Source organism: Oncorhynchus kisutch, linkage group LG8 (assembly GCF_002021735.2).
Source record: "Oncorhynchus kisutch isolate 150728-3 linkage group LG8, Okis_V2, whole genome shotgun sequence".
Lineage (NCBI taxonomy): Eukaryota > Metazoa > Chordata > Actinopteri > Salmoniformes > Salmonidae > Oncorhynchus > Oncorhynchus kisutch.
Window position 1 is genome coordinate 62,837,687 of NC_034181.2, and position 25,133 is coordinate 62,862,819.

Genomic DNA, 25,133 nt, shown 5'->3' on the forward strand with positions numbered 1-25,133 from the left:
GTAAGCGTTATTAGTCTGCATAGAAGACCCCAAAAGATCAAGCAATTGCAAGAAAATACCCGGGAGGGAAGAGACCTCGAAAAGAACCACACGCATGGGTGGACCATGTAAAGGTATGTACTGTCAGAGTATCTCTGGGCTACTGTTTTTCAAATAAAAGGGGTGTGAGTTCATGTGCACAAGCAAAGGAAACGGAGTTATATTATGCTGGCCCGAGTTGAACCGGGCAATGGCCCGGCACATCATAGGGCGAAAGCGGGAGGGTGGAGCGCCCTTCTCAAATCAAATAGTAATCTGCGCCGTTTGGTCATGTCAGCATGGTGCATCGTCCAGAAACATCTCTTTTCTAGTTTTCATCGGGAAGGCAGGTAAAGGGTTTATATCCAAAGCAATCACTGTTGAATGTGAAAACACAAAACTCGACTTAGAATTCGTGCTTAATTACGTTACTTTTGTTTTGAGCCGACTCGCTGTCCGCCAGAGCGGGGCACCTGGCTCACGCCCGGAAGCAGTCCGGTTCCACAATGAATGCAATCACTTCACAGAACAAATTCCTCTCACCGGGATAACCCGGGCCAGATAAACGAACCACCTCATTGACGCCTCTGGCTCAAGCGGTCCTCTGTCATCCGGGTATCTGCCATCGAGAGAGAGTGGGTGAGGAGGCGGGAAATGGCGTCTGGGAGCACATCGCAGTATCAGCTACTAGACCGTTCATAAAAACAGCAAAGCAGAGAGGAAATAAGAAGAAAAAGAAGAAGCAGCTGCTGTCCGCACCGTGGCAGCCAGCAGTGCTTGATCAGTCAACTCGCTTTCTAGATAAGGTGGAGTACTGTAAAGTAAGTAGGGATTATTTCAAGCGTCTTTCAGCATGTGTCAATGACGTACAAATAAATATTTTCCTTTCTCGCCCCCAAGGCATGGACAAAAACTATCTACAGTGTAGCTAGCCAGCCAATTTTACCCTATGTCTTGCAACAATCTCGGCCTCCTGGTTTGATAACATGTAACCATTTCGCAGCGGAAAATTACTGAATGTTTTTGTAAATGTTGGTTTGATTTCTTCTACATTTACAACAGTCTTGGCTAACTATTGCCTAAGACAGCTAATTGACTAGATCCATGTTGCCAAGCTAGGTAGCTAGCAAAGTTTAGGTGGTAGTAGTAGTAGTGCTAGCTAATTAAGTTTAGCTAATGTTAGTTAGCTAGTCAAATGTGCCTTTGGACAGAAGGGGCTAAATATTGATTGTCCAGCCTCTCACAACCTAAGTTTAATTTCGTTAGCTAACTGCATAGCTAAACCGCTAACATTTCTCAGTTGAAAATGGACAGTGAGAAATGGCAGGTACAGTATCTAGTTATCTAGGTGCTGTGCTTTTTTGCTAGCTAGCGGGGTAGCCGCCACGGCTAGCTAACGTGAACTAACATCGCGCGCTACTTTCGAACGATGTTCGTTACTTGCTAGCAGCGAACTGGCGTGATGTTTAGCTAGTTAGTTACTATTGGCGTCCTGCTTTTACGGCCTTCTACCTGGACACGAGTGGTCGGTAGCAAGCTTTAATTTCCCGCCCACTTTGTGTATACAAGCCTGCTTAGGGCTGCCCGTCCATGGACATAGAAAAAGTTAGTTGGTTAGGTTAGCTGTGGAACAAATGCGAAAGTTTGACATGTTTTCTTTTGAATTGTAACCAGCCCGACACATTACACGAAGGAGTCAGTAACATTTTGAACAGTGACAATTCGATTAACTTGCCAGAAGACTGTCTAGTTAGCTAACTAGCTATTTCAATGAAGTGTGCGTGGTGTTTCCACTTGCCACCCATGTTGATCGACCATCTCCTCATCTAACCATACCTTCCACTTGTTATGGAACGATGCACCGCCACCACCAAACGATTACCAGTGAGGGCGAATGAATGGGCTGCTGCAGTCACTATGGGTACTCTTTCTAGAGCCCCCAATTAAAGTCCAGGTAGCAATTAGACCAGTAAAAATAAATGTGTTGTCCTACCCGTGGTATACAGTATGAAAAACCAGTTTTCAGCCAATCGGCATTCAGGGCAATAATAGCAATAAAGCACCTCGTGGTATATGGCCAATATACCACTAGGGCTGTATCCAGGCTCTCCGTGTTGCATCGTGCTTAAGAACAGCCCATGGTTATGGTATATTGGACATTACTACACCCCCTCGTGCCTTACTGCTTAAATATACATGGGTTTTAACTCTAAAATATATTTGTTTACAATTTATGCTCCCCGCATATAAGGAAAGCCCTGAACACAAGATTGTAATTTCTATGATTCACTTGGGGGAGAAACATATTGCCTGTAGCTTACTGTACATGGTGGGGGAACATATTGTCTGTCTGTAGTCTACTGTACATGATGGAGGAACATATTGCCTGTAGTCTACTGTACATGATGGAGGAACATATTGCCTGTAGCCTACTGTACACGGTGGAGGAACATATTGCCTGTAGCCTACTGTACACGGTGGAGGAACATATTGCCTGTAGTCTACTGTACATGATGGAGGAACATTGTCTGTAGCCTACTGTACACGGTGGAACATATTGTCTGTAGTCTACTGTACATGGTGGAACATATTGTCTGTAGCCTACTGTTCATGATGGAGGAACATATTGTCTGTAGCCTACTGTACATGGTGGAGGAACATATTGTCTGTAGTCTACTGTACATGGTGGAGGAACATGTTGCCTGTAGCCTACTGTACACGGTGGAGGAACATATTGTCTGTAGTCTACTGTACACGATGGAGGAACATTGTCTAGCCTACTGTACATGATGGAGGAACATGTTGCCTGTAGCCTACTGTACACGGTGGAGGAACATGTTGCCTGTAGCCTACTGTACACGGTGGAGGAACATTGCCTGTAGCCTACTGTACACGGTGGAGGAACATGTTGCCTGTAGCCTACTGTACACGGTGGAGGAACATATTGCCTGTAGCCTACTGTACACGGTGGAGGAACATTGCCTGTAGCCTACTGTATATGGTCAGCTGTTTGTGGCACTTCCTCTTTAATATGGAAAACACATTTTCTAAAATATTGACACAATTACTATCTTTATAGAAGAAATGTAATTTAATCAATTATATGTGGAAATATTTATTTGTGTCAACATACTTGCGTGAACTAAACTAAAGCATGTTAGTTTTCAGTGTTATTTAGATGATGTGAGCAAAATCTGTTAAAGCTAGCTAACGTTAGCATAGCTCTTTCACTTACCTGCTTGACTTCCATGCTAACTGAAGCCCATGATGATGCTCGGCTGGTGCTGCTGCCTGTTTTGAGATGCTTTAAAGCCACATAGATGGTAGGTGCACCATCCACTTTGAGAAGCAACTTCTTGCTGAAATACTCCTTCCATTGTTGATAGCTGTGGAAGTTCTCAGGGATGAAATGTGACCTGCAAATTGAGTAAATGCCCAGTTTATTCCCTCTCACTAATCCCACTTTTTACAAAGTTTTACATTCATCGTGTGACGCTGACCGCGGGGCGTTGTGGTATTTTCTTTCTGAAGTTAGTTTATTTGGAGACCTCTGAAAGTTGAGTTTGATCAACATTATAATATAAAAATGGGTTTAACAGTTTGTAATTTGGGAATGTTTTCTTGGGGTGCTCTAAATCTATATGCATTTCTGGCATTGAGAAATAAGTGCTACACAACTTAAATTGTGCATCTGAGTTTGTGTCATACTAAATTAAAATATTGATGTTGCCATATTTTATTATTTTAGGTTGCGGTACCTTCCTTGATGTGGACAATGTGTTACTACATTACGCAAGCTCACATTTTGAACACATCATATTGGTGAGTAACATGGAGTGTTGGTGGTTAATCCAAACTGAATATTAATACTCAGTTTGGGAACCAGATCAACTCAAGATTGGTCTTGATGCAAACAATTTAACTTAACTTTTCATGCATTCCTTGGAAAATTATTAATTTGGTCATACTCTAGGGCAGGGCTATTCAACTGGCTGTTTATCAATTTAGAATGGCCCTTTGATACATTTCTGAACATTCATATAAAAAAGCAAACCATTTCCAGCAAAAATTTGATTTTTAGTACCAAAAGGAGCCCTCGTTCAATATTCTCCAATGGAAGAAATGTTTTCCTGTAGTCCTGCCCATTAAGTGCTGTCAATTAATATCACCTTACATACCAGTTACAGCCAATCAGCGCTGCTAACAGGGGTACAGGGTCTTTCTGCCCGCCTATCGGCTCTTTCACCACAGATGAGGTCACTACACCAGAGCGTGTTTTGTGCTTAACTCGGCTGTGAGTTAAAAAATGACCATTAACTTTATCCGATCAACATCCTAGCCTGCAACATTGCTTGTTTTGTTGTCTGCTGAGCATCATGATCTATTTTTACGCAATGATGTTCGATGGCTAAGAAAGGGTAATGCGCTCGAGAGCATTGTGATCTTTGGGAGGAGATGGTTGCTTTTCTCCGTGATTGCCGCCACAAGAAAGCCAACAAATATCTAGTGAAAATGCTTGAGCTCGTATCACGTTTTTGTTTTTGTGACATCTTCAATCAATTGAATTGACTTAATTTGGGACTACAGGGGAGGGATGAAATAGCCATTGACATGATTGGTAAAACAGACTTTCAAAATGTTATTTTCTCCTGATTTAAGCTCAAACAAAACCTTCCATTTTCCCTTCACTGAGCAACTATATTCAGCCATTAGTACAAATCACTCCTGTGATGTTGGAGTTTTTAGATGAACTGAAAGCAAACTCATAAAATGTTTTAAAGTTAGTCCCTACAGAGGTGGTGCTTTTTCATTAACGCACCCATTCTCTACTGATGCGGTATGGAGAGAGACTGCTCTGCAAAAACTAGTCATCTGACATATACCAACAAAAAAATAACAAAAGTAGACAGGTGAAGAAATTGAAAATGGGACAGAATTTGATGCTGGTCATCTGAGATATGCTACAAATTAGGCCCCGTAAGAATTTAGTTGAATAAGGGTAAACTGAGGGTAAACTGAGCCACGATAAAATGAGGTAATACCCGTTTATATCTTTAACAACTTACTGCACGGTCACACCGCTTTGAGTGCATGAGGCAATTTCAATGGTTCTCACACATCTTCAAATTATTTTTTTTACATTTGTTTTTAAAAAGCACTCTAGTATAATGGTGTGTATGTGTGAGTAGCTAGCATCTAGCTACTATGGAGGTTGTTTTCTTTGTAGCATGTGTAACAGCTGGTTGTAATTTCAGAAATCTGGGGGCAGTGAAAATGGATAGTCTACTATACTTTTTTGAAATATAGCTTTATCCACAACCTTACTTGATGTGTGTATTATATATCCATAGATTTCCTTTGTTCTTAGAAAGAAAGAGAAATAAGGAAATCCTATTCTCCCAGTATAGTGTTTCTGGCGTTACCGGCTGCAGCCTTGGGTTGTTGGAAGCTGTGAATGAGTCATGCTTTGAGATGGTAAAAAATAGGCATGCTATGACTGGAGGAACTGTATGTGTGATTCGTCTTCATTGGCGCTTGCATCCATGCTGAGTTCTGTTGGCACAATTGAGGCATGACGTTTCTGCTGCATTGGAAGATTTGCTTGCTCTTTGTATGCTTTAGCCCAGGGGTATCAAACTCAATCAGCACATGGGCCATATTGGAAGAAAAAAACACAGCTTATAGTTTGTTTTTACAAAAACCGTGCCTACAACTGTGACCCAAACTGGCCATTTTTTCTCTCTCAAAAAATAGGGCTCTTTATAAAAACCACTTATGTTCATAGGATACTTTATAGCATTTTAACATATTAAATAATATTTGTCCAGCCTTTGCTGCTATGCTTGCAGATGTGATTTAACTCCAAATAACAAAAACATAACTAGGTAGTTGTAGCCTAGCCTACTGCTCAAATGCTGTCGTAGGCCTACATTTCTCCTTTGCATGGTGTTTTATTGAAATGTTTGGCATTTTGGTTATTCGTTCTTACGCTTAAATAAATGCCAGGCTACCGCAATGATCAGTTGGAACTGACACTTGACATGGCCTACCACACCTTTTAAACTTTTGGTCCGGTAGATTCGGTCACTGCCATTTAGTGATATGATACAGCATTTTTGTGTGTGTGTGGCAATGCACTGCGGTTTGGTGTGCATCGTGTTGGCAGTGCTTCCTGTGACTTGTAGTGCAGTGCATCATGGGCGGTATGGAAAGCGGGCCAAAATGAATTGACACCCCAAATCAGTGCGCCGGCTGGATTCGGTCCATGGGCCTTGTTTGATGCCTGGCTTAGCCTAACCGAGAGCTAGGTCGTTCCTTCATTCGTAAATAATCTTATTTACTGGCTATATTATGATCTAGGCGTAACATTTTGGAGTCTCTGGATTTGAAGTGTTTTTTAAAATCTGATTTGTAGCTAAACTCTGCATTGCATTGCTCACACTGGCACCCCTGTGCCCATGGGGCTTGCAGTCATTACAAGGACACTAATGCTGTCATATTACATCAATAGTACCACATAACATCACTGTTATGCTAGTTCAACATAACAGCTGTTGCTTCGTCACGGTGAAGACTAGTGTTCATTTGGAAATAATCCTTCCTGTGACTTGTATTGAATACGTCTGGCTACTTGTCTTGTGTCTGTGTAAATATTGTTGAAGGCACATACGTTTCCCGAAACCCTGCCCTGTAATCAACTGCTAATTTGATGTGGGTAGTGAAATAAAAAATTGTCCATCACATGTTTTGACAAGGGATGGAAACTTTACATTAGTGACTGAAAAAAGGGATGTTGTGTTCACATTCCTCAAGGTTTATCTGAGAAGTAAATGGACTTAGTTATATTAGGATCTGTTGAGAAAGTGTGTTCACTGTTTAGGCCAGGCCCCGTGGTAATGTAATGCAGATGTAGTGAAGCAGTGGTTTTCTCTGCAGTGCAATGGGAGTGGTGGATAGAGAGCTGTGTGTCCACTGTCTGGCAAGGTGCCTGATAGGTCCTGGACATGTCTGAACACATTTTCAGCCAGTTATGTAATGTAGGATGCTGACCAAAACTTGCTTTGCAAAATGCACTTCATAATTTCCTCGAGCTTGCACGTCAATGGGTGTCTGTAGCCAAGTGCGAAAATAGAACCTGGTTCAATTTTAGATGCGTGAAGTGCTGCAAGTACCGCCTTTCCCATCTCCTCATTGGTGTTTAGGAGCATTCTAACCCATGTGGGTGATTTTGAAAGAAGAATGAGGTCCACACTCCACTTGGTTGTAGTAATGCACCTTAAAGTTACCATATAAAATCCACAGCGAAATAAACGAGGAGTGATGACTCAAAGAAAACAAATTAATGTGGTTTCCCCTTTTTTACCTGTGGAAAAATTGTTGGAGAAGAGAAACTAAGATTATTACTCACAATGGTTGAAATTCTACAAAGATCCAGCAAAAAAAAGACCATGAACATTTCAGGTAAAATAACCCACTGTTTATCTCCCAGGACGATAAGCTAGCCAAATGTCCATGCATGTTTCGACCTGTCCCCAAATTTAATATACAGTGGGGCAAAAAAGTATTTAGTCAGCCACCAAATGTGCAAGTTCTCCCACTTAAAAAGATGATAGGTAACGAGTGGAGGACAGAGGAGCCTCTTAAAGAAGAAGTTACAGGTCTGTGAAAGCCAGAAATCTTGCTTTTTTGTAGGTGACCAATACTTATTTTCCACTAATTTGACTCCTACAATGTGATTTTCTGGATTTTTTCCCTTCTCATTTTGTCTGTCATGGTTGAAGTGTACCTATGATGAAAATTACAGGCCTCTCATCTTTTCAAGTGGGAGAACTTGCACAATTGGTGGCTGACTAAACACTTTTTTGCCCCACTGTAGTTTGTTTTGATATTGAACCTGTCAGGTGGGAATAGTTCAAAATCAACATGTGCAGGCGCAGAGTTGGTTTGGTCAGCATGTAAGAGTAAGTACGGGTGGGGGGTTGTGCTCCTTGAGAGAAGAGAGTTGTGGTTACTTACAGTAAATCACTTTCCTTGTGCATGTTTTTTTCATTAATGAAACCCATAGGTCCATCTTATCTCTAATGTCCTCATACTTTTTGATCAATTTGTCCCGTCAGTTGTCAGATAAACACATTCACTGAAATAGTCTTGAGTACTCAGTTGGGCCGTGTGATGGGTGTTTGGCTCACTGAGTCAGCAATGATGTACTGTGATGCAAAGGAAATGGTGTCTTGAATGCAAGCAGATGTTAGCAGCAGCAGCACTTTTTCTGCTGTTTTTTTTGTTCACTGAGGGTTTTCAAATCACCAGCTTGTCCATGTCTTTTTAGCTGTTAGGCTGTATGTTATGTGAACCCATGAAGAGGGGGGAAAATCAGGTCTTACACTAATGGTTTCCCCCCCCTTTCTCTCTCTTCCCCCCATTTTGTCCATTTTGTCCCCTTTGCCCTATCTGTCCTCCAGTCTTACATGTGGCTCTTAAAACAATGAGGCTGAGAATGCGGAAGGCATCTCAGCAGTCGAGCCCTGCCCATGCGCCCCGCCCATCCCGAACCAAGCGGAGGCATTCAGAAGTGGAGGAGTGCACGCCGACAGGTGGCGGGAGAGGTCTGCTGTCCACCATTAAGAAATTAATCAGAGGAAATGCTGTCAAGGTGAGCCGTCTCTCTGTTATGTCTCCGAAATGGCATCCTATTCCTTATATAGTACACTACTTTTGACCAGTGCCCTGTGAGTCTTGGTCAAAAGTAGGGCACTAGATAGTGAATAGGGTGCCATCTCGGGATGGTAACATTCCCCCCTCAAACATTCCACAGCTGTTTGATCACTGAAGTTACATGCAGTCCTTAGTTTAACATCTTAGCAACGTGTTATGTTAGCAGCACCTTTTTGCACCCCACACACACCCCCTAGACCTTTATTTAGCCCCTGTCCAGATGTAAGAAGTAAGGTCCGTTTCAGTACCCCCAGTGTCATGTTTCCCTACAAATGCATGGTGGAATGCAGCTTGTCTTAGAACTCCAGCCGTGTTCTAATTTTAGCGGTGGCTCTAGAGATTGTAGAAGGATAGTAGGTAGTGGGGCTGTATGATTGGGGGGGGGGGGCGTAATAACAGCAATTTTTGGGGATATTAAACTTGCGATTTTCTAACACATGGGTGAAAACTTGCTAATTCCATCAGACATGTTTAAAACACGTGTCTGGGTAGAAAACATCATTTCTAAAACGAGATGATGAGTTAATACATACTGTGCTAAATGAATACAACCAAATTAAGCTAATATTTTCCAACATTGTTATACATATGGTGATAGGATTACAACACATACATATTAACAAACCTAATTTAACATGATCATCAAACTATAGCAGGGTTCCCCAACTGGCGGGTCAGATTTGGCTTGCAGGTGGTTTAATTTGTTTTCTGAGCCCCATTGCCCCCATTGTTGGACATAGACTGTAAAAACACCAGGAAATCTGCTCCAAGAGGTTTTAATTTAGGAAATATTTTCTCAAGTAATCCCACGCACGGAGAGATGTGAAGGCATAAAAATGTGAACAGGTTGAAATTATGTTTGTCATATTATATATTTTTGGAGCTTATTGTGGTCAATTTGCAGCCTACAAGTAATTTGTAATTATGTTCTTGCCCCCTGATCATCCACTGAAGAAAAAATTGTCCCGCGGCTGAATCTAGTTGATGATCCTTGAAATATAGTGTGCTATAAGTGTAGCATGTTGTTCATTTAACCAATGAATAACATGAGTTCCTATTTTACCATGGATTTCTTCAAGTTAATTATTTTAAGCTAAGTTCATTATTTATTCAGCCAGCCATAGGTTGCAGATGGAATAGGAAGCTTATATCCTGTATTTATGTATTAGTAGGCTAAAACATCATTATAAGTCAAAGTTCATTTAAAAACATGTAACCTACCAATTTACAAGGTGCAGTCTGGTCCAGTCATTCAACGTGATGGCCTTGCCCATGTGTACACCGTGATCGTTATGCACACTTAATGCTCCTCGTTCAGGCCCCAAGCGGCTAAAGCTTCTCTTAACCCCAGAACTATGTTTTTTTTTCTTGTTATCTCTGGGGAAGTAGCCTATGATGTTTGCAAGCACAGACCTTTCAGTTGAAACTCCTTATCAATAAAATGTAACCTACTGTCAAACTAATGTAGGGCTTGGTTGTTATTAGTGATGGGGGGATAATTACATATTGGGTTATTTGTATTGCTATATCGAATTGTTTTGACTATTACAATATTATTTTTGCTCTAGTTGGCTGTACTTGCACAAACTCCAGCATTTTCCCTTCACAGCTCGTTCGATATCTTTTAAAATGTTAGTTTTTCATCACTGATTTCCTTGACTGTTCAACTCGTTTTCTCATGGCTCTCTTATCCCTCTGCAGCATACATATGGGCAGCAATATGTTTGGCACATTGAATAGCAATAAAAATCTGTCGAATCGCAATGCATACGTATCGACACCAATGTAGAGTGATAATATCACATTGTGAGGTCCCTGGCAATTTCTATCCCTATGTTGTAATAGACCAAAGACAGGCCTATGTTGTTGTAGTCACGTAATAAACATGTGAGCTCTGTTTCAACTTATCCCTTAATTTTGCTATACAGTGTTGGGATGGTGACTTGAGAGATGGAATCTTGTGTCCTGTCCAGCTTGTTTATCCTCTTTTTAAATAAAAAATCAAACATTTAATAGAAAGTTTTGCTAAATGTGAATCCTTTCTATGGCTGGGTGATTTCTATGTGTCCTGCGGGATGTTTTTTCGTAGGGTGTTACCCTCGTCAATTCCTTTTTTAACGTATGTGACTAGCTGTGGCTGAGGGGCTTTGTTGCTGTCGGGTGTTTTTTTTTTTTCACCATGCAATCGTCGTGAAGTAGGGCATGGCTCTTCGAACGATTGAATGCATTTGTTGTGTTGTCGCTACAACTCTTGAGGCACTTTTTGCACAACGCATGCATTTGGTTGACAACGGTTTGCCTGTTGCTGGAATACTGCCAGGCCACTGAAGATGACCCCTTTGGCATCAAATCGCTGTTCTCGTTAGCATTAGCAGCACTCATGTTTCTGAGGTAAAGCCCTTTCTCTCCTCACCAGCATCTAACTGTGTGCTCTGTGGGATGCTTATGATTAGCCAGCATGACTTACAGAGAGTGAGAGCCCGCTTGTGATTGGTCAGCATCCTCTGTGCATGTAGAGAGTGAATGGAGTCTAGGGAATCTTATTGGCGACGGTACCGTAGTCTAGAGTGTGAAAGAACGTAGAGAATCGCAGCCTCTTGTGATATGGATATTGCACATCAATATCGCAATTTCTATCTGAATTCGATTAATCATGCAGCCCAAGTAAGTAGCTAGGGTTGGCTGAAACAATATTTCAGGAGAGAAAAAATCCCTCTGGGAAGGCATATGGGTTCTTTGTCTTGGACCGTTGTCACTTGGCATACTACAAGTACATTGTACATCCAACCAGATATGAGTCAGAATTCCTTCGGCCATCTGCTAGTGGGTAGATTCAAAATGTTGAATACGTTAAGATTTTTTTAAATGTGGTTTTATTCTAAAGTTATACTCCTCCCATCAGTTCTGATATGAGAGTTGTGTTTCTACTTCAGGTAGGGCAGGAGAACCCAGCAAAGAAGACACGGCTCACTTGCGACGTAGACGACAACCTGATCTCTTCCACACCACAAGGTGGCGATGCCCCCAGGAGGACCATCTCCAGGGTCAGCAGGAGAAACTCAGTCAACGGGGGTGAGTTTGGAAAAAGAGTGAAATGTTATTCTGTTCAGTAATCATACCTTGCACACCAACAAGCCTTTTTACAGGAGTTTGCATGCCTTGATAAAGCGACATCATGTTGTTCTTACCTGCTCCTCACCCTAAACCACAGAAGCGACAAACCATGACACGAACCATGACACGAGTAGTAAGCCTGTGAAGCCCAATGGGAAGCTGGAAGAGGTGGCAGAGACTTTGACCAGTCCGCCTAGAACCACTCTCCTGGGAACCATCTTCTCTCCAGTCTTCAACTTCTTCTCACCAGCAAATAAAAATGGTAATACACCAAAATGATGCTAGGTCGAAGAGTGCCAACTACTCTGCAGAAAATTGACTTAAAATATGTTAGATTGGCCTACATTGTTCCATGTTTGTCTCTAGTCACTGCACTGGTAAATGGCCTACTATATTACATCGGTCTTCATTCAACCTTGTATGATGCTCATTTATGTTATTGTATTTTTTATATTGTGGTCAAGTCTAACTTCCCTGCAGAACTACGGTAATAAGTAGTATAAATATAGTAATCTAATGTAATTTTCAGCCACGTCAGGTTCGGACTCCCCAGACCAGGCGTTGGAGGCTGAGGAGATCGTCAAGCAGCTGGACATGGAGACTGTGGAGGAGACCCCCACCTGCACTGGCACCACCACCGAGGAAGTGTGTACGACTATGCCCCTTTACTCCAGCAACATGCTGCCCCCACACCCTCCAGAAGTACCCATCGAGGAAGAGGAGGTCGTCACAGACATGCCTCCTCTCACAGGTAGCTGGAGATAAAGAAATGTCTTCTTGGGTTAGAGTCCATGTCATAATGGACAAGGATCATGCTCACTTCTCTCTCCTGCCAATTTCTCTTGGTCTCCTCCCTCCTATCCTCTCAGCCCCAGACACCCCTCCAGTGGGAGGCTATGTGGATGCACAGCCCACAGCCCCTGCAGAGGGGACATACGAGGAGGACTGGGAGGTCTTTGACCCGTAAGTACAAATCTGCTCCCTCTATGCAAAATATTCCAGCCTTTTCCAGCCAAAATATGAATACTTAGAATTCATTTTGATCTTGTGAATATAAAAAAGGAAAATGTACTGAACAAAAATATTAACTCAACCTGCAACAAATTTGAAGCGTTACAGTTCATATAAGGAAATCAGTCAATTGAAATCAATTAATTAGGCCCTAATCTATGGATTTCACATGACTAGGAATACAGACATGCAACTGTTAGTCACAGTTATTAGGGTGTGACCACTATTTGCCTCGAGACGCATGTACTTTGCATAGAGTTGATCAGGCTGTTGATTGTGGCCGGTTGTCTCACTCCCACAAAGTTTCTGGATATTGGCGGGAACTGGAACATGCTGTCATACATGTCAATCCAGAGCATCCCAAACATGCTCAATTGGTGAGTATGCAGGCCATGGAAGAACTGGGTTGTGAATTATGCTCAAACATGAGGTGGTGGCAGCAGCTGAATGGCATGACAATGAGCCTTAGGATCTTGTCACTGTATCTACAGTGCATTCGGAATGCATTCAGACCCCCTTTTCCACATTTTGTTACGTTGCAGCATTCTAAAATGGATTAAGTAACAAAAAGTTCCTCATTAATCTACATACAATAACTCATAATGACAAAGTGAAAACCGGTTTAGATATTTTTGCAAATGTATTACAAATAAAAAAACATTGCTTATTTATATAAGTATTCAGACCTTTTGCTATGAGACTGAAAATTGTGCTCTCTTGTAGAGGTCGACCGATTATGATTTTTCAACGCCGATACCGATTTATTGGAGGCCCAAAAAAGCCGATACCGATTAATCGGCCGATTTAAAAAAATATATATTTATTTATTTTATTTAAAGAAATATATTTGTAATAATAATTACAACAATACTGAATTAACACTTATTTTAACTTAATACAATACAATCTATTTAGCCTCAAGTAGATAATGAAACATGTTCAATTTGGTTTAAATAATGCAAAAACAAAGTGTTGGAGAAGAACGTAAAAGTGCAATATGTGCTATGTAAGAAAGCTAACGTTTCAGTTCCTTGCTCAGAACATGAGAACATATGAAAGCTGGTGGTCCCTTTTAACATGAGTCTTCAATATCCCCAGGTAAGAAGTTTTAGGTTGTAGTTATTATAGGACTATTTCCCTCTATACCATTTGTATTTCATTAACCTTTGACTATTGGATGTTCTTATAGGCACTTTAGTATTGCCAGTGTAACAGTATAGCTTCCGTCCCTCTCCTCGCTCCTCCCTGGGCTTGAACCAGCAACACAACGACAACAGCCACCACATCGAAGCAGCGTTACCCATGCAGAGCCAGGGTAACAACCACCCCAAGGCTCAGAGCGAGTGAAGTATGAAACGCTATTAGCGCGCGCCTACTAGCCAGCCATTTCACTTCGGTCACACCAGCCTCATCTCGGGAGTTGATAGGTTTGAAGTCATAAACAGCGCAATGCTTGACGCACAACGAAGAGCTGCTGGCAAAACGCACTAAAGTGCTGTTTGAATGATGTTTACCCGCATGCTTCTGCCTACCACCGCTCAGTCAGATACTTAGATACTTGTATGCTTGTATGCTCAGTCAGATTATATGCAACACAGGACACGCTAGATAATATCTAGTAATATCATCGACCATGTGTAGTTAACTAGTGATTATGATTGTTTTTTTATAGGATAAGTTTAATGCTAGCTAACAACTTACCTTGGCTTACTGCATTTGCGTAACAGGCAGTCCGTCTCCTTGTCGAGTGCAACGAGAGAGAGGCAGGTCGTTATTGCGTTGGACTAGTTAACTGTAAGGTTGCAAGATTGGATCCCCCGAGCCGACAATGTGAAAATCTGTCTTTCTGCCCCTGAACGAGGCAGTTAACTTGAAATCGGCCCTAATTAATCGGCGATTCCGATCAATCGTTCGACCTCTCTCTCTTGCATCCTGTTTGCATTTAACATCCTTGTTTTTTCTACAACTTGATTGGAGTGCTCTGGTGGTAAATTCAATTGGTTGGACATGATTTGGAAAGGCCCACACCTGTCTATGTAAGGTCCCACAGTATGTCTGAGCAAATCCCAAGCCATGAGGTTGAAGGAATTGTCCGTAGAGCTCCGAGACAAGATTGTGTTGAGACACAGACCTGGGGAAAGGTAGCAAAAAATGTCTACAGCATTGAAGGTCCACAAGAACACAGTGGCCTCCATCATTCTTAAATGGAAGAAGTTTGGAACCACCAAGACTCTTCCTAGAGCTGGCCGCCCTGCCAAACTGAGCAATCGGTGGAGAAGGGCTTTGGTCAGGGAGGTGACCAAGAACCCATGGTCACTCTGACAGACTTCCTCTGTGGAGATGGTTGTCCTTCTGGAAGGTTCTCCAATCTCTGCAGCACTCCAGAAATCAGGCCTGTATGGTAGAGTGGCCAGACATAAGCCACTCTTCAGTAAAAGACACATGACAGCCCGCTTGGAGTTTGCCAAACGGCACCTAAAGGATTTTCAGACCATTAGAAACAAAGTTCTCTGCTCTGATGAAACCAAGATTGAGCTCTTTGGCCTGATTGCCAAGTGTCACGTCTGGAGGAAACCTGGCATCATCCCTACGCTGTAGCATGGTGGTGGCAACATCATGCTGTGGGGATGTTTTTCACCGGCAGAGACTGGGAGACTAGTCAGGATTGAGGGAAAGGTGAACAGAGCAATGTGCAGAGCTCTTTGATGAAAACCTGCTCAGGACCTCAGACTGGGGCGACGGTTCACCTTCCAACAGGACAACGACCCTAGGCACACAGCCAAGACAACACAGGAGTGGCTTCGGGATATCCTTGGGCCCCTTGGGCCCAGCCAGAGCCCGGACTTGAACCTGATCGAACATCTCTGGAGAGACCTGAAAAGAGTTGTGCAGTGACGCTCCCCATCCAATCCTTGATAGGATCTGCAGAGAAGCATGTGAGAAACTCCCCAAGTACGGGTGTGTGTGTGAAGCTTGTAGCGTCATACCCAAGAAGGCCGACGGTGCTTCAACAAAGTTCTGAGCAATGGGTCTGAATACTTATGTAAATGTGATAATGTAATCAATTTTAGAAGGCTGTAATGTAACAAAGTGGGAAAAGTCAAGGGGTCTGAATACTTTCCGACTGCACCATATGTGCAGGCTGTATTACATCCGGCCGTGATGGGAGTCCCAGTGGGCGGCGCACAATTGTCCCAGAGTTGTCCTGGATTGGCTGTCATTGTAAATAAGAATTTGTTCTTAAACCGCTTGGAAAATTTTCTGGAATTATGTCATGGCTTTGGAAGCTTCTGATAGGCTACTTGACATCATTTGAGTCAATTGGGGGTGTACCTGTGGATGTATTTCAAGGCTTACCTTCAAACTCGGTGCCACTTTGCATGACATCATGGCAAAATCAAAAGAAATCATCCAAGAACTCAGACATTTTTTTTGTAGATCTCTACAAGTCTGGTTCATGCTTGGGAGCAATTTCCAAACACCTGAAGATACCACGTTCATCTGTACAAACAGTACGCCAGTATAAACACCATGGGACCGCGTAGCCGTCATACTGCTCAGGAAGGAGACGTGTTCTGTCTCATAAAGGTGAACGTACTATGGTGCGAAAAGTGCAAATCAATCCCAGGACAACAGCAAAGGACCTTGTGATGATGCTGGAGGAAACAAAAGTATCTATATCCACAGTAAAACGAGTCCTATATCGACATAACCTGAAAGGCTGCTCAGCAAGGAAGATGCCAGTGCTCCAAAACCGCCATGAAAAAGCTAGACTACGGTTTGCAACTGCACATGGGGACAAAGATCGTACTTTTTGGCGAATTGTCCTCTCGTCTGATGAAACAAAAATAGAAGTGTTTGGCCATAATGACGTTATGTTTGGAGGAAAAGGGGGAGGCTTGCAAGCTGAAAAATACCATCCCAACCGTGAAGCACGGGGGTGGCAGCATCATGTTGTGGTGCTTTTCTGCAGGAGGGACTGTTGCACTTCACAAAATAGATGGCATCATGAGAGAGGAAAATGATGTGAATATATTGAAGCAACATCTCAAGACATCAGTCAGGAAGTTAAAGCTTGGTCGCAAATGGGTCTTCCAAATGGATAATGACCCCAAGCATACTTCCAAAGTTGTGGCAAGATGGCTTAAAGAAAACAAAGCCAAGGTATTGGAGTGGCCATCAAAGCCCTGTCCTCAATCCTATAGAAATTTGAGGGCAGAACTGAAAAGGCGTCTGCGATCAAGGAGGACTACAAACCTGACTCCATTACACCGGCTCTGTCAGGAGGAATGGGTCAAAATTCACCCAACTTATTGTGGGAAGCTTGTGGAAGGCTACCCAAAACGTTTGACCTAAGTTAAACAATTTAAAGGCAATGCTACCAAATACTAATTGAGTGTATGTAAACTTCTGACCCCCCCGAGAATGTGACGAAAGAAATTTAAAGCTGAAATGAATTACTCTCTACTATTATTATGACCTTTCACATTCTTAAAATAAAGTGATCCTAACTGACCTAAAATAGGACATTTTTACTTGGATTAAATGTCAGGAATTGTGAAACTGTGTAAATGTATTTGGCTAAGGTGTATGTAAACTTCCGACTTCAACTGTACCTGCAGTCAGCATGCCAACTGCACGATTCCTTAACTTGAGACATCTGTGACATTGTTGTGGCAACTGCACATTTTAGTTGCTTGTTTTTTTCAGCACAAGGTGCACCTGTGTAATGATCATGCTGTTAATCAGCTTCTTGATATGCCACACCTGTCAGGTGGATGGATTATCTTGGCAAAGAAATGCTCACTAACAGGGATGTAAACAAATTTGTGCTCAACTTGAGTATTAAGCTTTTTGTGCTCATGGAACTTTTCTGGGATCTTTTATTTCAGCTCATGAAACATGGGACCAACACTTTACATGTTGCGTTTGATATTTTTGTTCAGCGTCGTTTAATTTTTGTTGTTGTGTGATTTCATTGAAAGTCCTGTATTTACCTTTTTGAGCGGTTTAATTTGGTTGGTCCAGGTATTTCTTCATCAAGCATGTACCTCCACTGACTGAGGAACAGCTGACCAGGAAGCCTGCCCTCCCACTGAAGACCCGCAGTACGCCAGAGTTCTCCCTGGTTCTCGACCTGGTGAGTGATGATAACATGGTGCACTTCAATCCGACATCTGCATTGGCCGTGCATATTTTACAGTGATACGGCCTCTGCAGATGTCAGGGCATTCATACTTCTTGCGCTTCCCGGAGCAGATCCGGGCTGTTGTGAAGGAAGTGAGTTTGTTAATACAGCCTCCGGAGGCTCTGCAATTGTCACACCTTCCGTATGGAGCCTCCGACCACATTTTTCGGGTCAAACATATATTTATTTTTACTGTAAATGGTACTTCCACTTAACGGGTATTGTTATGGTGGTTTGCAACTTACAACTATTTTTGTGATTCCTACCAGGATGAGACATTGGTGCACTGTAGCTTGAATGAGCTGGACGATGCAGCACTAACCTTCCCGGTCCTGTTTCAAGATGTCATTTACCAGGTATACAGAAGTCCTTGATCTGACATTGAGGCGTTTCTGTTTTAAATGGGACATAATTAAGCATATTACTTTTCCACCAGAGGGTGCTAAAGCTGTGCCATTGTAGACAGCCACAGGTGAAAGTCGGAGATGCAGAATCAGTTTCTAGGAGAAACGGGGGCCTCTGAATACTTTGTACAAAAAACTGATACTTTGCTTGTCTGCAGGTGTATGTGCGTTTAAGGCCGTTCTTCCGAGAGTTCCTGGAGTGCATGTCTCAAATCTATGAGGTAAACTGGGCTTCCTTTTCTCTTATTTAATTGTAACAGTATCTGGAAAGAGTGCAGTTACTTGCTTTAAGCTACTCTGTAGTGAGAAACATATTCGGTTGTCTTCCCCTTGTTAGATCATTCTCTTCACTGCCTCAAAGAAGGTTTATGCAGACAAGTTGCTCAACATCTTGGATCCCAAGAAACAGTTGGTTAGGTAAGTTAAATGTTTATTTCTCATGTTTCTTTCTACCCCTTCATTTAGATGCATTGGAAGTATCAGCTGTGTTTTTGTAATAGAATACCATGCCTTAGCTTTGACATGCATGTATAGTGTTCTGTTTGCATGTGATTGCAGTTGCTGTGTCTGATTGTGGTTTTGGGGCTGGGCAATGGACACGTGCTGCCTGCATGTGATGTTCAGTTGTCAACATTGTTGTTTTGACTGAAATATTCATAAACTGACTTTTAGACTGATTTATTTTCCTCTCCACTATCCCTAGACACAGGTTATTTCGTGAGCATTGTGTCTGCGTACAAGGGAACTACATCAAGGACCTGAACATCCTTGGAAGAGACCTGTCCAAGACTGTCATCATTGACAATTCACCACAAGCCTTTGCATATCAGGTGAGCCTTTCAGCAACAAGTGACATCTGTAATAGAGGTTGACCGATTAATCGGAATAGCCGATTAATTAGGGCCGATTTCAAGTTTTCATAACAATCGGAAATCGGTATTTTTGGGCGTCGATTTTAAATTTGTATATGTATTTTTTATTTTATACCTTTTTTTATTTAACTAGGCAAGTCAGTTAAGAACACATTCTTACTTTCAATGACGGCCTAGGAACGGTGGGTTAACTGCCTCGTTCAGGGGCAGAACGACAGATTTTCACATTGTCAGCTCGGGGGATCCAATCTTGTTACCTTACAGTTAACTAGTCCAACGCAATAACGACCTGCCTCTCTCTCGTTGCACTCCACAAGGAGTGGAGTGCAATGAATGCAGTAAGCCAAGGTAAGTTGCTAGCTAGCATTAAACTTATCTTATAAAAAAACTATTAATCACTAAACTACACATGGTTGAGGATATTACTAGATATTATCTAGCGTGTCCTGCGTTGCGTATAATGTGACTGAGCATAAGTATCTGACTGAGCGGTGATTGGCAGAAGCAGGTGCGTAAACATTCAAACAGCACTTTTGTGCGTTTTGCCAGCAGGTCTTCGGTGTGCGTCAAGAATTGCGCTGTTTATGACTTCAAGCCTATCAACTCCCAAGATGAGACTGGTGTAACCGAAATGAAGTGGCTAGCTAGTTAGCGCGCGCTAATAGCGTTTCATGCGTCACTCGCTCTGAGCCTTCTAGTAGTTGTTCCCCTTGCTCTGCATGGGTAACGCTGCTTCGATGGTGGCTGTTGTCGTTGTGTTGCTGGTTCGAGCCCAGGGAGGAGCGAGGAGAGGGACGGAAGCTATACTGTTACACTGGCAATACTAAAGTGCCTATAAGACCATCCAATAGTCAAAGGTTAATGAAATACAAATGGTATAGAGGGAAATAGTCCTATAATAACTACAACCTAAAACTTCTTACCTGGGAATATTGAAGACTCATGTTAAAAGGAACCACCAGCTTTTATATGTTCTGAGCAAGGAACTGAAACGTTAGCTTTCTTACATAGCACATATTGCACTTTTACTTTCTTCTCCAACACTTTGTTTTTGCATTATTTAAACCAAATTGAACATGTTTCATTATTTACTTGAGGCTAAATTGATTTTATTGGTTTATTATATTAAGTTAAAATAAGTTAGTATTGTTGTAATTGTCATTATTACAAATAAATCAATAAAAATCGGCCGATTTTAATCGGCATTGAAAATCCTAATCGGCCGACCTCTAATCTGTAACCCAACCTAGCACAGCGTAATTAAGCCAATTTTTTTTTTTTTGCATTTTAAATGATATTCAGAGAATTAATATATGCTGTTGTACAATCCAATACAGAGTATACCTTCCTATATCCCTACAGCTTTCCAATGGGATTCCCATTGAGAGCTGGTTCATGGACAAAAATGACAATGAACTCCTGAAGCTTGTCCCGTTCTTGGAGAAGCTTGTTGAGCTGGTACATACAAACTACATTTTTTAAACGTGTTTTACTAATGCTTGGCTAGTAATAATTTGTTTATTTGTAAGTCATACATGCTTGAGCTGTCATTGACATGTGCTTTGCGACGCCCCCAACATTCATTTTTAGTAACCCAAAGTCTTTTACAAAATGAAATGTTCTCGCCACTACAGAGAAATCATCTCTTTAAATCATTGGTTTAGGTTCATATCACTGTGGTATTAATATAGTCTGTTTCCTGTGCTCCAGAATGAGGATGTGAGGCCACATGTTCGAGAACGGTTTCGTCTGCACGAGCTTCTTCCCCCAGACTGATCCCTGGAATAGATGGACAGAAGAGACAACGAATGATTGAATAAACCAACACAGACATGTATAAAAAGCCCTCTTTGGATTACAACATTGCCATTTACTGTTTAAGGTTTAACTTTTTCTCTCTTTTTACCCACCATAGTTTTTTTTTTTTTTTTTTTCCCATCGATAACGACAATGCAAAGTCACATTTTTGAAGCAGCATCTGGTTAAAAATAATTTACAAAGCCACACGTTTAGATCACATTACTGTGGGCAAGATCAAGAAGGCTCCTCCTTTTGACTGGCTTTTTTTCAGTAGCAGTTTCTGTCTCCCTGCTTCTTCTCGGAGGGGCCAAGGTGCTGTCTGTCTGGACTGAATGTGTTAGCTGACAGAGAAGAGGATTATACGTGCTCCCTTTGGTGCTTTCATGGGACTGTTGACAGTGACACTCATTGGCTACTGACGAATTTGAACAGGAATGGCCAGTAAAGTGTGTGTGTTTTGTGTGTGGGTACATAGCTTATCTTTTCTTTCCAGCTTGGGGTTTTTAAAACATTTTTACCAGTAGCCTATAGGATCTCATTATGCATTCCTCTAGCTGAATTTCTTTGTTTTGTAGACACTTAACCGCAATATGTTATTTTACCCCATTTCACAATGTTGCATTTGCTTTTTTCTGCCTATGTTTTATGTAGGTGTTCTCCAAGGCTGTTGATTGGAAAATAACATTGATGTTATGGTAGGGTATCCCCATGCTATGTCAAATCAAATTGAACAAATTCACAGCTTCCTGTATAATTTGTACTTCTGTTTAAACAATAGTTGGCTTTAATTAATAGGACACTTTGCCAATAACTAATCAATTAGTATCACTTTCAAGAAATTTGCATCAAGGGACAGACAGTTCGTTTGACTAAATGTTCCCCGCTTCTCAAGTGATGTGTTACTGACATTTTTCTTTTATAGTAACATTTTTATTTGTCATTCATATATTTCAATGTATTTTTACTCAACCAAGGTTTTATTTTTATGGATATGTCTAGTATTGAATTATAACTAATGTAGATTTCACCCCTGTCTGTTACTGGGGGCAGATGGATGGATGGCTGGGTCCTGAAACAGCCCAATGTGTAGCACCACCAGCATATAAACAGCAATCCTCGTCACTGTGGTATAAACCCAACCTGCCTAGTAGTTTTTTGTTTGTTTTAGGAATTTGTTTTATTATATGGCTTTAAAGCCTTTTTAAATGCAGTAGAAAGAAGCAGCGTTATTGGAGAACCTTCGTTATGTATGTCTGGATGTTTCTGCCCAGACTTGGGAGAGTTGTAGAGAAATATACCATGATACATTGTCAGATATTGTACCTAGTACTTGTTATTTCATGCGGCCTAACCAGATCATAGACACTTTATTGATGACAAACTGTAAGGAAAAAATGACACCTAAAACGGTTACCGTACCATGTCCATTTGGCCCTTTTGTTGATATTATGGACTTGTACATTAGCTGGTCATGTATATGGTGCCATACAAACCTCCTTCCTAACATGATCAAACATCACCACCCATGTCGTCTTTTTTTCTCTCTCTTTGGAAGTGTTTTATAAGTCGGAGACAATCAAGCCTCTAATATCAAAACACTCAAATCGGAAAGGAAATTCTGGTCCATTTGCTCTGTTCTTGTTCTAAATTTAATTGTGCCATGCGAACAAAGTTGTTAGGTGAATCCAACTGTGCCCTATCCCAGCTAATCATGCATGTCATTTTGCCAAACATCTGAAGGACTGAGGGTTAAAACCATGTAGAATACCAGTCCTTTTAGCCTGTTCTCTCATTGCCTTTCTGGAAATCATCGCCCTATAAAACTGAACTGACAGACGAGTTACACTACAGGGCGCATAGTTTTGAGTTTTTTGCCGACACTAAATATTTCCAGACTATGAATGTAATTTTTTTCCCACACTTGATCCCAAAATGGGGGGGAATTAACGAATCAAAAGTCCATGATCCAAAGGATCTATCAATTTCTTGGATTTTAGCTGCTTTGAACAGTGCACATTGAGTAAACATTTTTCACCATTCTAAAAATATATATATATATATATTAAATGGACACCTTATTCTATAGCATTTTCAAATATGCAGCCCTATCCATACCCACTTTAGCGGTTGGTTGAGAGATGGCCCCTAGGGGGATGAACCTGCTCCTTAAAGGGGGCCTGGCACTTCTAATCAAGGGAGAGCTTACTTTGTAATTGTTTAAGGATGGGCTATTTGACATGTACATCCAGTTCATTTTTATGTGAATTATACCTGTTTTTTATTGTACAATGGATATTGTACAATACATGCAGCTTTGCGTTAAAAGAAAATCCTTAAAGGAAAATCTTTTTGTATTTTTTATTTCAAAAGGCATGTCCTCTACTTTTTAAATGTATTCATTAAGATTTAACTTCACATCAGATGGAGTGTTTTTCTTACAAATATCTGTGTATGTTTAGTTAGGGCAGTGTCACTGAACTGTTAGAAACCTAGCATGTATGTACAGAATCTTGTTTTGTGGGGAAGTCCTGAATTAAATTTTAATCTTGGCACTTTTTCTGCAGAAAAGAGCAACTGTGTTAATGAACTTTTTTTCAATTTCCATTTAAGGTGTATTTAAAATGTATTTTTAAATGCTTAAAATTACATCTTTGTTAACCATGTTGTAAAATGTACATACCCAATTGCATTGAAGTATTGAACAAAGTTTTAAAGTTAAACCATCCAGCATGCTGTTTTTCTTTCCTATTGAACATGGTATTATAATTCTTGGTAGTTTATTTTCACTTGATTATCTCTAGACCGGGGTTTCCCAAACTCTGTCCTTGGGGTCCCCTGGGTGGAAGTTTTGGTTTTGGCACTAGCACTACACAGCTGATTAAAATCATCAAAGCTTGATTGAGTTCTTTAAATCAGCTGTGTGGCGTGAGGGCAAAAACAAAATGTGCACCCAGTTGGACCCCAGGACTGAGTTTGGGGAAACTCTTACCCTATGTGGTCTGGAGCCTGCTGGTTTCCTGTTCTACCTGATAATTAATTGCATCTGGTGTTCCTGGTCTAAATCAGTCCCAGATTAGGGGGTAACAATGAAAAAAATGCAGTGGAACTGGCTGTGTTGAGTTAGAGGGCTATAGATTCTCCATTCATTTTACTGAGAAAGGAAGATATTGGGGGGGGGGGGGGGTAGGTGCGGGTAGGCAGGCCTACTGATTTCCGGCTATTAAAACACTGAGAAACTAGCCACTCTTGAACATATAGTCCCTTATCCTATTTGAGCCTATATCAAACACCAGACTTTATAGCCTACTTAAAACCTCTACGGGATCAGTATCCCTAAACCGGGACGATTGATGCTCAATATGCGATAATGTGACTAGAAAACGTTGTATACAACAACCAACTTTCGGGGACATAGACATGTCTTATATGGGCAGAAAGCTTAAATTATTGTTAATCTAACCAGTGTCCAATTTACAGTAGCTATTACTCAAAAAAAACATGCTATTGTTTTAGACTGGTGCACAACAAAACACATCATGGCAGCTGGTTTGATACATTCACCTCTGAAGGTAAATGATGTACTTAAATCAGAGCAAGATTACTGAATGTGTCATCCTGAAGGTCCCAGAGCTGGGAATTGGGTTTACAGTTTGACCCCACTGCTGTCTCTGGCTCCACCCCCTCCCTCCCGCCCATCTTGATCTGTGACTTTCTGGAAGTATGTAAACTTAAAATGTTTAGTACCATATCATTTTTGTATGTTCTTTAGTTATGTACTTAAATGTATAAATTGACAAATTCGGCATACTCCTGGCAGACTTGCTGCAAAATATTGTGTAGTGAGTTCAGTCAAACGTTGCGGTACACTGCTGCCATCTTGTGGACAATCTAAATTACACCTAGGCTCCTATCTTAATGTATGGCCTTTCTTGCGTTTCAAAGATGATGATGATAATAACAAACTTTCTAAAATTGTTTATTTTACCAGATCTAATGTGGTGTTCTCCTACA

The 25,133-nt window shown here is 41.3% G+C and overlaps 1 protein-coding gene across 2 annotated transcripts; it reads left to right on the forward strand.

The window, feature by feature from the left end:
* The first annotated feature begins 551 nt into the window (after positions 1-551).
* LOC109895441 (CTD small phosphatase-like protein 2-B) lies at positions 552-23,845 on the forward strand. Of its 2 annotated transcripts, XM_020489115.2 has the most exons (14): positions 552-839; positions 3,767-3,840; positions 8,481-8,671; positions 11,667-11,805; positions 11,945-12,109; positions 12,377-12,598; positions 12,717-12,810; positions 17,887-17,998; positions 18,316-18,402; positions 18,609-18,671; positions 18,788-18,867; positions 19,154-19,280; positions 20,685-20,780; positions 21,033-23,845. In XM_020489115.2, the coding sequence occupies exons 3-14, from the start codon at positions 8,504-8,506 to the stop codon at positions 21,096-21,098; spliced, it is 1,419 nt and encodes a 472-aa protein (XP_020344704.1). In that variant the 5' UTR covers positions 552-839; positions 3,767-3,840; positions 8,481-8,503; the 3' UTR covers positions 21,099-23,845. The 2 variants fall into 2 exon arrangements, with proteins under 2 accessions (XP_020344704.1, XP_020344705.1); XM_020489116.2 differs by lacking the exon at positions 3,767-3,840.
* Positions 23,846-25,133: the final 1,288 nt, after the last annotated feature.

Excerpts from the sequence above, each read along its gene's own strand:
- LOC109895441 (XM_020489115.2), top strand. The coding sequence starts at position 8,504 with ATGAGGCTGAGAATGCGGAAGGCATCTCAGCAGTCGAGCCCTGCCCAT. Across the intron at positions 8,672-11,666 it reads TCAGAGGAAATGCTGTCAAG|GTAGGGCAGGAGAACCCAGC; the intron begins GTGAGCCGTCTC and ends TTTCTACTTCAG. Across the intron at positions 11,806-11,944 it reads GAGAAACTCAGTCAACGGGG|AAGCGACAAACCATGACACG; the intron begins GTGAGTTTGGAA and ends CCTAAACCACAG.